Source organism: Talpa occidentalis, unplaced genomic scaffold (assembly GCF_014898055.3).
Source record: "Talpa occidentalis isolate TD23 unplaced genomic scaffold, MPIMG_talOcc4v2.1 talOcc4.8, whole genome shotgun sequence".
In the NCBI taxonomy this organism is placed as follows: Eukaryota; Metazoa; Chordata; class Mammalia; order Eulipotyphla; family Talpidae; genus Talpa; species Talpa occidentalis.
The window spans coordinates 92,531,656-92,544,518 of NW_023605194.1; the positions used below are offsets into that span (position 1 = coordinate 92,531,656).

Genomic DNA, 12,863 nt, shown 5'->3' on the forward strand with positions numbered 1-12,863 from the left:
TCCTCATAAAGATATTGAACTAGCAACTAAATAAAGAAGCAAGTAAGACCAACAAGCATTAAGATAGGTGTGGTACTTTTAATATCACTGCTAGATTTTGACCTCTTTGGAAATGATGAAGTTAACTTTTTGAAAACTCATTTGTAGCTAATGTGAAATATAGACATAAATAGAGCCATTTTAAAATCCTATTTGTTGTCTACAATCGGCCAAAAAAAAAAAAAAAAGCCTAATGGCAAAAAGTCATTTTTTCACAAACCATGGTTTGAGAATCCGGTTGGTAAGTAGACATTCTGATAAGAAAGACTGATGATTATAGACAATTGCCAGAGATTAGAATCAGTAGCTACAGATATTATCACCAAGAATAGGTTAAGTTTGTTAACACAAATTGACTCTTCTCTTTAGCCACTTACCTCATCTTCCTCTTTCTTCCCATAAAACCCCCAACTTTGACCTCTTATTGGGGCAGATTTTAGGGTTCTACCTGAAACTATGTGCCCTAAATGGCAATTCTTAATTTTAAAGAAACACTTAATTGCCTCTCATTGGTATACCTCCTCAGACTCTATCTGAAAACAGGCCACTAGAAAATATAATGCTGGTTTTCAGTCTTCCTAATAGTCATGATTTCAAAAATAATTGATATACTTGTATTAGTTACGTGTTTCATTGTATCAAAGTTGAATCTCCTGTTTGGTCAGAAATTGCTCATCATTTTAGGGTAGTATTATAACTTTGTGATTTAAAATGAAAAATGGCTGTAATTGATAAAAAGTATAAGACATGAATTAAAAGATGTTATTTTGATGACTCAGAGGCTTTCAAAGCCCTTGCCATTCCATGATGACATCCTTAATCAGTCCCACTATTTTATCTGTTTTTCCACATCAGAATTTTAAACAGCAATCTGTTGCATTGAATGTGGCTGCCTCTGTTACTGGAAATTCAAACAAAATACTGATTGGTTCACTTTCATTTAGATAATACCAGATCAAACCAATCGGAAACAACTTTAAAGAAATATATGTCCTATTGAAAGAGCTAACAAACTGCACCATTCATGAAACACTTCCAAACACTTTTGTCTACAAAAAACGTGTGGACAAAATCATTTGCAGGTAATTCTATTATTTTACTAGCCCCTTTTGTAAGTTCTGTTTCATTACAAGAAACATTCTCTCATAAACTCCATGGATACTTAAAATATTTCCTTGATCAAGTGACTAGTTTATGGATTTCTAGTTTATGAATTTCAAATGATACAACCCTGCTTTTGGAAGGACCAAAGCAGAAGTTGTCTTTGTCTATCCCAAAAGGCATCATGAATTTCTCAAAGTAAATTCTAAATTCACACTGTATTTAAAAATATACCATTATATGTCATAGAGTACAGTATGGCTTTGGGAAGAGTTAGCAGGGGGGATTTCTTAGGACATGAGTGAATAAAACAAAGGTGACATACAGACAATCAGGATTAAATTCCAGTGTGCTATGAGTTTACCAATAAGATGCTGCAACATATTCCCCCCAAGGAGAAAAAAAAATCTAGGAAATGCAAGTGGACAGATTTATCTCCCTCTGAAGACTAGAAAGAATGCTACTTTGACCCTTTTCCTTTGATATCTTAGCTGTCCCTAATGTCCTCTTTTCCTCCCAGGTTGTCTGGTGGACTTAACACATTTGCAATGTTTTCTTTGAATTATGCTATTTTCATGGTCAGGCAGTTATTTCATGCGCTAACAGCCATATATCCTAGAGTTTTATGTCAGGGTTGGGCCAAAATCTCCATTGATTCCTCTGTATTTGCAAAGATTCTGTTCTCAGGAGGTGTATGGTTTCCTTCCTACATATATATGCACATACCACAGCTGAGAATTAGAGGAAACCCAGTGTGGTTAATTAGGTCCCCAATCTTAATGCATTTTCATGCCCCGGCTGCAAGCTAACCCATCTGAAACTTGCTTAAGCTGATGAGAAATGATCCTGAAGACATGGACTGTGGTTGTATTTTTGCAAGAGGAAGTAAAACTGATCCCCATGTCTGCTGACCACATATTGTTATTTATATGTGTAATGAAGAATTGTATCTATTTGCAACAACTTTGCGGATAGTGTACTTCAATATAAGAAAATATCTTTAAAAACCAGCCTGATTCCCCTAGTTTTAGGGAAAAGAATATTGACTATTTTAGGTTATAAAAGGTCATTTTCTCAATATCAAACCTGAAAAGCAGGAGACAGGGCCAACGATTAAACGACATATTTTTATTTTTTATATTATCATTATCTTCTTTCTATGAAAATTGGCATAAAAACTTATTTTTACATTGTCCTATGATTTGGCTTCATTTTCTTACAGAATTTGGTAAAAGTTCAATGCTTTTTGAAAGATTTTTAACTTTCATTGGGTAAATTACATTTATAACTAAAGAGTTACTGAATAGAGCGAAAGTATATTTTTCAAGTATGTGTTATATAAAACCATAAATATCAAGATTTGGTAGCTAATATGACCTGGATAAACTCTGACTTATCCAGTAAATTAAGTGGCAACAATATTTTCCTAAGACTTTTATTTTGGAATTACTTGCAGTTGATGGAGTGCACAGAGGTTCTGAGCATCTCTTGTATTCATGGCTCCTTGTCAGGAAAGGAATTCCTTCTTAGGGAAGAGGGGTTTGGTGATCACCTGATGTTGTGAATCTACCTCCTCTGGCACTTGAATAAATGATCTGACCCTGTGAGCCACTGCACAGTCATTCAATAACTGCTCTATTGTCGGTTTATGACAAATGTGGTTTTATTCAATCTCATCTTGTGTTCTATATTAAATGTAAAGGTCACACTATATGAACAAAAGACAATTATGTTTCTTCCCCCTGGAAGTCCCTTGTTTTACCCTGAAATGGTCTTCACTCTCTAGGATTTTTCTCATATTGTTTGTCCACATGTGTAAGTATGTGTATGTGTGTCTAATTTGTTGTAGGAACCTTTATGTGAAACTAATCTCATCAGGGTTCACCCAGAAAATATGTCCCGGCATCGCTGAGCTCTAAGTTAGGCTCTGTACATAATTCAGACCTTCTGGGGTATTTTCTCGTTATCAGAGATGGCTATTTTATATCTTATATCTTAAAAGCAAACCGATTCAATGTCAGGCCTTAGCATTGAAACAAGTTTATTTGGAGGAGGAATTGGTAAAGGGACCCTGGTTTCAAAGAATCTGGAACTCTCACGATGAATTGTCTTTCTTCAATGCTCATCTCAACTTTAGGAACCCAGAGTGAAATGTGCTTTTCTGCATTTCCCTTCAGGCTTGCACAGGGGATGGGTGTACAGTGAGTGAGGCCAGTGAAGCCCAGACTGAGGAGAGTGAGCCCGAAGGCATGCCAGCCCCCAAGGCACACGCATATTCACCCCACTCCTTCAACATCTTCTGGACTGAGCCTGAATATCCAAATGGTAAGTGAACTCTTTTAGCCTCAAGTTAAAAAGATGATTAGCAAAGGTAAATTAATATTCTAAATGGCAGCTTATATGTGGTGCTTAATTTTTAATGATCATTTTAGCACATAAAATACCTGAGATAGTATCATTGTCTGTAGTTGGGAGATTGTGGTTTTTAGGCTAAGACACAATTTTGGTGGCTCAAAAGTGCTCCCTTTTGATAGTTTTTGTGTACTGCATCTTATTGTCTAAAGTGCTCCTGGAGAGGTGAAGAGACATCATGGTTTTCCTGAAGAATGTAGGTGTAAGATTGTATTGTATTTTCAGTGACTTTCTGCTTTTGACAGCATTTATCCGTTCTTAGAGAACTAGAAAAGTGGGAAATGCACCTACATGCTGTATTTCAACATGCTTCTGATTTAATAAGTTTATCATTTAAAAAACCACTTAATATATTACTTGTAAATATTTCAATGTGCATTTTTAAAAATTACATACATTTTCTATGCAAACACTTATACTTATTTAACTTGAAGTGGATTGCCTATTTCTAAGCAAGATGTGTAAGTTTGCAGAGTGTAGAGAATTGAGTCAGTTAAAGTTTACTAAAACAAAATCTTTTTACAAAAAGTCTTTAATAATTTAGAGTAGAAAATGCTTTATACACTTATCAGAAATATCAAGTTTCATATAACATCTTGTCATTGTTCCACACTGATCAGAGGTTACAGAACATCAAATTGTTCCTCTTAAAGACAAATATCAAGAAGACTTAAATCCGTAGAAACTGCTTCAAGTAACCCATTACTGAAAATTGAAATGCATTCTTTTAGCATAGCTAAAAAGAATGAGTAAAATACAAAAAAAATGCAGTTTTATTAGTTTGTCTTCTGTTTACTATGATATTAATTATTTTCATCATCTCATTTTAATTAAACTTTAGGCAAATGCATTCTATATATTTGAGGTAATGGAAGGAGCTCTAATAATTATAGTGAGTGATTATCTCCGCTATTTGAAGTTATTCCTCTACTATTACAAATTTCCTAATAAAAAATAAATGCATATCTATCTGATAATAACATTAAACAGTCAAAAATCTTGTCATACATCATACCCCACAAAAAAATTTTGTAGCAATGAAAATGTTAATGGGTTTATTCCAGTTGTGTTGCTGTTAAAGGTTGTGACATGCCCTTCATCCCAACTGGTCATTAGAATTGGAACTATAGCTCCACTCCCAATCCTAGACTGACTAGAGCAATATATCTAACTTTTCAAAGAATCTATTATAAATAATGCTACTTGCCATGAGTTGCCTTTGTCTGCCAAGGAGAGTCTTTAAGTACTGTTTCATTATCACTTAATTCACACCTAAGGCTGTGCTTTGTCAGACACACCCGGCTTAATTCTAGTGCCTTGCTCCACACTCCTGCAAATACCCCACTGATCCCCTGGCCCCCCAACTCTGTTTCTCTAATCAAAACTTTGCATCCACGTTCCCTCTGGCAAAGGTATGTTTTGCAGGTGGCGATTTCAGGCAGATGTCAAATCCTCTGAAAAGAGCTACTTTTTGGTCCAAGGCAGATAAGAACCATTTATTTGTAGGACCTTGGTCCTCCCTTTGTAATGCTCTGAGTTTTCGATGAGAAGCAGCACAAAGGATTACCCTCTAATGAATGTGTGACCTGTATTGTGTGTAGATCATAATAAGAATCACGCTCATGAGAGAGCTTCCAGATCTCATGAGCCACATTCCATTTCAGAGTGTAGGCTTTAAGATCTTGGGAAATGCTTTTACTTCTCTTTTGAAGTCTACCATGCTAAAATGAGCATAGTTATCTGACGACACCAAACTTTCTCTTTATTGTGTAGCATAATTTTAGTATCATTTTTGAATCAGTTAAAATACATTTTTAAATAATAACAAAAATGTTGTATATGAAAGTCTTATCCCTTATTAATTCTTATAATTTCATATAACTATCTACTACCTTTACTAACCAAATTTACCTAAAATTGTTTCCCTGTAAGACTGTGAGCTGCATTAGGGCAGGCATTCTAAGAGCCCTATTTACTGCTCTACCCTGCATGTGGCATGTGCCAGACCTGCAGTAGCAAGATGTGAAATAGCTGTTAAATGAGTTAAATGAGCTAATGTTTGGGCCTCCCTGGTGGTGCAGCAGGTTGAGCACAGCGCAGTGCTGTGGATCTGTCCGCAGCCTCTGCAGCGCAGGTTTGATTCCTGGCCGGCCAGGTAGATATCCACATGGTGCAGCAGACTTCTCCTGTCTCACCCACTGCTCCCCTCAGCAGTGTTTTTGGTCTGTCTACCTGTTCTGTTCCCCACTCTGTCTCTGGTGAATCCTCTCACCCTCCCATGCCTATGGCCTGTACCCAGTTCTTGCATAAATAAATCTTTTAAAAAAAATGAACTAATGTTTGCTGATGAGGACGGTAAAAAAAAATGGTAATTGTGTTAATGTGAGAAGCAGATGCATATGCAATCATATAATAAACATACATGTACATTTGTAGCATGTCTTAGAATTTTGTGAAATTAATAGATAATGTTGAAGGCAGTGGAAGGACATCTCCCTCTTGACCAGCTGAAGGTTCAAATCCCAGTCATTAGGAAAGGAATTCCTCAGTCTGGTAATTTGTAGCTGTTTTAAGAAGAGCTGTCACAAATGGCCAGATTCCATCATTTTTTATAGCTGAGTAGTATTCCATTGTATAGAGAGACCACATCTTCTTTATCCACTCATCTGGCAATGGATGCTAACATGTTTCCCCATCTTAAGGTTGTCTCCGTATCTATCTTGGCTCTTGTAAATATTGCCACAGTGAACATCAGGGTACATATATTTTTTGAGTTAGTGCTTTGTATTTTTTAAATAAAAACCCAGGAGTGGAATAGCTGGATCATAAGGTAATGCTAGTCTTAATTTTTTGAGTAATTCCTATACTGTTTTCCATAGTTGTTTCACTGATTTACATATTTATTACAAGTAGACTTTTGGTGGTGATCATGTTATAGAATATATACATGTCAAATTATAATATTGTATACCTGAAGTCTATTTGATGTTACAAACCATTGTAGCCCAAATAAAAATTTATTAATAAAAATTGACAATAAAAAATAAAAAGAGAGCCAATGCAGGAAGTTGGACCTGGTTTGCACACTCCAGGCACTATTGTCAGGATTTGTTTATGTCAATCCTGGTGTAGTAAAAGAAGAGCAAGTGACAAGGGTTCCATCATCTCTTGGATAGAGGAAAGGGTGTATAAGGACCTAAGGGAAACATCTTCCCAGTTCAGCCTTTGATTTGGCCTGGATTTGTGAGAATATATTTATGAACATATACCAGGATGGCAATAATGTCAGTCAGAACAGAAAACATTTAGGTGGTTGATTATTTTTGCAGACTTATACATCATACCATGAAGACAATAGACATTATTAAAAGAACATTTAATTCAGATTTTTGAGCATATATATTATTTCAGAAATGGATGGTGGAGAAATTAATTTATAGATCTTTTATAGGCATTTTGCATATGCTATCCTTCACAATAAGAGATGATAGTAAAGAATTAATTTTGATAATATATGTACACAAAGGTATATGTATAAATAATACTTAAGAATTCCCCCCATGGAAAGGAACTATTTGATTGTCTGCTAGTATTCGTAATGATGATAATGATGACGGTAATAATAATAGTTACAATTTATAATTACCAGTTACTTTATAACTAGCCATGACAGAGATATTACTATTACCACATTCAGATGTGGAAACTCTGGTTTATAAGTATTGAACAACTCAATTCTTAAGGCAAGATTACTAACTAAGGAATTCAATACAAATTGTGGATGGTTCAAAATTTCATGATTTTATTCATCATACTCTGCTACTTTTGGTAGAAATGCTCATAACTTACGGTTCCATCTAGCTGTGTGGAAAAAAGAAAACATGTAGTTACTATTTTACTTGTTCAATGTCTTATCTAGGTGCCATTATTCAGTAACTCCTAAGATCTCTGTGCTGATTTTTTTCTGGTTTTAAAGAGAAAACTTTTTTTCTTTTTCTTTTGAAATAACTTTACTTTTAAATAGTTGAAATGCAGGTCTATTTTCTGTCCTGAAATGCTCATTTTTAATACAATAAATGGGGGGAGGTACAGAATTCAGGGAATCACTTAGAAAAGCTGCTTGACAGTTCGAGCAAACCTAGTGTAACTTTTATGAAACACCTCCAATCAGTTTGTCAGGTAGAATTTCCCGAGCAGAGTCTTTTTTAGATTCTGTGGATTCCATTTTTAGGAGAGCATAACAGTAATAGGGCATCCTTCCACAATGTGAAAGCTGTTCTCTCTTTTCCCTTTTAATTGAAGGATCAAGTATTCACATAGGGAGATATCTGCCACATTCAATCATTGTCCAGACCTTGGGGGAAAACCCTCAGCCGACATCCACCTTGCCATGCTGTGCTGGAAAAAAACAAACAAATATGTTGGGAGCAGCTACATTCACTATGTGTGTGTTATTTTTTTGACACACTAAAGCATTATTGTTTAATTATTATAGTAAATACCATTCTTCAAGGTACACAGAGATACTTTGTATTAAATTTACATTGTTCTGTACTTGCATAGAATTTCCCTGGTTATAGGTGACAACCCATTGAGCACCTTAGGAAATGCAGTTTGACATAACATGATGAAGAGGCACAAAGATATATATCCCCATGGATGTACTTTATGGACAATTATGATTCAACTTCCCTGTGAAAATTAAACACCTTAAAAATTCTACCATTATGGAAAGAGAAAAGGTGATAAACTTGAAACTGCTTATTCTAGATGGCTAATGGGAATTAACTGTCTTGTGGATTATCCATTGAAGAACTGAATTTGTAGAACTGGATTAAAAAACCAAATCCCCCTTACTACAGAACATAATATTGTTTTACTTTGCTAGAGTTATCTTACTGATTACTACCACAGCAGAATAAGCAAAATAAAAAAAGCGCAAAAATTATAACAGGGGACAAAGTAATAAGCCGGCATAATTTATGTTGGCTCTTTCCTCGGGCTTCAGTCCTGTATCCACTCTCCCCTCCTCTTCTGTCAGTCCTGTATTCTCCAATACTGACCTTTGTTCACAAGGTGAATAGACAGTTTCTCTTTCTGCTTCCTCTTGTTATGTTCATGGGTAGTAGCAGCAGCAAGAGCTGAGAAGGTGAGAGGGAAGTGAAATCTCACAAATATTCCCCTTGACTCTTTCTGCCTGGCTGCCTTCCTCTACCAAGTGCTGCACATCCTATCCAGTGTCCTAGCTCCTGTAACTCCAGCTCTTTCTCCACTTTCCTAAATCTGTTCTCACCATTTCCCTACGGATGGATGTTTACTGGCCCTTAGTCAGCTGGCTTGTAGGATATCATAGGAGTCCTAGCTTTAGCTGTCACTAGCTGGGGAAACTTTATTGCCCCTGTGGCTTTCCCTTAACCTCCTCATATCTTCCTACATAGTCGTTTCAATAAATTATCTCAATTGTCCATTTCAATTGCCATCAGTTTCCTGCTGAGACTTTTCATTAGTTCCTACATCTCATTTAATCCACATGTAATTGTAGGGGCATGGAGGTAGAAATAAATGTAAAACGTGCTCCTTTCTTCTAAGAATGTTTAATGTAAGTAAGCAAACAAAAAAGTTCTAATGTGTTAGCTTTGTTTTGGTTCACTACATATTTGAGGAGCAAATAAGGAGAGCCGTGTCCCAAAGTTCTAGATGCAAGATAAATATGTCTGTGCTACTTAATTTCCCAAATAGTGATCAACTTATTGATAGCTCATCAAAAGTTTTCTATTATTATGAGATCTTTATGTGTTATAATTAGTTAAAAAACAGATGTGATATTTTTCCACTTCAAGTAGGTCCAAGCATGAAATTCAGCTTAAAGAGCAGTCTCTCAGCTAAGCCTTATTCCCTAACCCACCTAGCACATTAGCATCTGCTTTCTTCGCTCCCATCACTTTTCCTCTGTTTCATCTAATTCTTCTTATGCAAAATTTATTCACACATAATTCCCTTAGTCTATCTTCTCATATAGTAGAAGTTTTATGACGTCAGAGACCGGGACTATTTATTAACTTCCTCTTCTCAGCGTGGAATACAGTGTGCCTCACACATAATAGGTACTGCATCATTGTTAACTGATGAATCAGGTTACAGTAAAACAAATCCACTAAACCCAGCAGATCTTTTTTTTTTCCAAAAACTATTTTTACAGTATTTTGTAAGGACTTGTTTTTCCACCCCCTACTGTATGGATTTAATAGGCACGCGGAGGAATTTAAATAGAGTTAGCACACACATAAGAAACTGAGATGGTAATGGATAACTTAGGAAGCCTAACATGATTCCCATAATAAATAAGGCTCTCACTGATCCTTGAAGTAAAGGACAGGTCCAAGTTCACTCCTCTATGTGAATCACACTTAATTCCCAAAGTACTTTCATATGTGCTCACTCATTGGTTCTCAAATCAACTGTCAGGCCACCAGGACAGGGAAATTGCCATTTTATTGCTGAGTAAATTAAAGCTTAGAAATTTTTAGCTCCCAGGCCAAGTGTTAAAGGTATGTGGCCTTGAGATAAAGACCATGAGCAACAGGAGGACGTCTGCAAGAGGAAACCACCCCCAGAGAGCCTGTGGCTTCATTTCCTCACTTCAATTCTTCGGCTCACTTTTTCTCTATCAGCATCCAAGAGGGTGCCCAGGACATAGTAGGCACTCAATTACCAACCTGTCAATTGGGTGAATAATCATTTAAATGTATGTGCATAAAATAGATACTCAGAAATAACTGACCATATGAACCATACTGCACTGTACCTTGAATTTTTTTCCTCCTAACTTGGAGTAGATATCTTTTCATGTCAGTCCATAGAGCTCCTCCTCAGTTTTTCTAAACGTTTAATAGAATATCTTTGAATAAGACCAAAACCCTTGTTCTGCCTTGAGACTACCAAATATAAGGGTAGTGTCCATTCTTTGGTGTAGTTGTCAATGCCAGCTAACCATTACTCATCCACACTGTTGACACTGAAGTCAAATGTTTGATCAGAGGGACTACCATTTATCACTGAATTAGGGTTGCAGGAAGGGCCCAGCCAGCCAACAATTATGTATAAGGAGTCCCCAAGGATAGAGGAAGACCAAAAAAACACCAAAACAAGATGCTGTTATACATACTGCCAAAAAAAGTAAAAGATTTTTTGGCATATGGAACAATGAGAAGCAATATGTACTCTTAGGTGGTTATGGAACTGATACACTTTGAAAATTGGTTGTCTTATAAAGCTGAACATATCCCAACAATTTCTCTCTAGCATATATATCCTAGGAAACTCATACACATGTCCCTCTGACACATGTAAAAAATTATTATCGTCACATTGATATAGTAGTCAAATATGGAAACAATCTAAATATCTATTAGCAGTGGAATCATAAATTTTGCCATGTGGGAATATTATGCAGCAATGAAAATGAATGAAGTATGGCTATGCTCAACAAGCTTGAACATATGAGTCATAGGTGGTACAAAAATGATGCCAAAAAAAAACCCATGAAATATGACTCCACTAATACAAGTAGAAAACCAAAAAATTAAGCAACAATTTAATTGCACTGTTTAGAGGTGCATTCCTAGGTAGAGAAACAAGGAAGTGATACTTTACAAGTCAATCTAATTATCTGTGAGGAAGTGGAAGTGTAAAAATCATGGACAGATGGGAAATGTGTGGGTTGCTGGCAATATTCTATTTTTTAACCTAGATGATGGCTATATGGCTATTTTTAAAGTTGTCTTTAAAATATAACATTTTATACACTTTGCTGTGTTTTATGAACTGATTTTAAAAGTATAGGAAAAAATAGCTATGCACAAGCTGTAGAGTATAATGTTCCGAGCACTGTAGAATCTGAACATACCAGAGCCACTCGTGAAGCAAGCACTTTCTAGCTGTGTGGCATTGGCATCTGTCAAACTTGTTTTTCTCATCCGTAAAGCCCAAGTGAAGCTCATTCTTCTTTCAAGGGTTTTTCCTGAGGATTCAGTGATGGAAACACAAATGCAGTTGTTATTGTTTCAGTATCAACTTTCTCTGGCATTATAATGATGGTATCTTTTCCCTGCCTTGCTTCTTATACAGCAGTTTTTGTTTTATATTGTAATTAAATGAAATATTTAAAATTATTTTTAGATAATTGTAGACCCACTTACAACTCTTAAGACGTAGTAGAAAGTCCATGTGCACTTCCCCTAATTTTCCACAGTGATAAAATCCAAAACTATCATATGGTATCTCAACTGAGATTTTGGCATGGATATGGTCATGCTATAAAACCATTTCCATCAATATTCATTACAATATATGACTGTTTTCTTGAGTTCTCAAAATGAAAAACATTCCCCTTTTAAGCTAGCGGTATCAGGGTAAATTGGTTCTTGGTTAGTAGGCTTGCAGGAGCTTTTCCACTGTCCACCTCTGATGAACAGACATGACATTGTTGCATCATATTTCAGTCCAACACACCACAGCCCTAAATGTGACAATTTCATTTTATTAAAGAAGAGAGAGTATAGAACTTTGTTGAAGATATTTCTCCCTTAGAATCTGCCACCCAGTCCCGCTAACACATGGCACTTCTCTATCCCTGCCTCAGTCACAACTCATATGGATGCATTCACCAAAAGAGGGCTTTCAACTTAATCTTTTCTTCTTGATACTGTCAGTTGTCCCAGTCTCCCTACCACCATGGTCTTCCCAATCCCAGCCTGTTATGTCATTCTAGGTTATGTATTTTTAAAAATGACTTCCTACATGCCCCTTGTTAGTACAGAAGGATCCCCATGTTCTCCTTATAAAACCCCTACTCCTTGGAGTGGCATTCAGGACTCTCCCTTCCCTTTGAAGCTCTCTTGTCTCTTAGGCTTGAACCCATGATAGTAGTGGCAAAGAATTGCTCTGTTCTGCTTGATCCACCTTGCACCTTTCTGCTTCTGTGGGGGGGTACTTTTGTTTTCTCCACTAGGAACATCTGAAATCATTGTCTTTCCACATTTTATTGTTAATGGCGGGACCACCCCCACCCTCTTTCCTTATCTGGAAGACCTACTCCTCACAAAAGCTTTTGGACTCATTTTAGTCAGAGTGATTGTTCCCTGAGAAAAATTCCTGTATTTAGTCTCTGTGCCATATGGTTGGCTTAACATTTTCTGTGATGCTCATACTTACCATTCTTAATTAATTCTTGGATTGTTATTTCATCAGATCTATGCTTAATTCTTTTCTTACTTCCATTAGACGTCCATAGATATTATTTCCTATTCTTT

General features: G+C 36.1%; 1 protein-coding gene across 1 annotated transcript in view; it reads left to right on the top strand.

Moving 5' to 3' along the window:
• Nucleotides 1-12,863, top strand: part of USH2A (usherin) — a 635,462-nt gene that overhangs the window by 329,935 nt on the left and 292,664 nt on the right. The window contains 1 exon segment of the mRNA XM_037497740.2: nt 3,318-3,465. Coding sequence (XP_037353637.1) covers nt 3,318-3,465 — 148 coding nt within the window.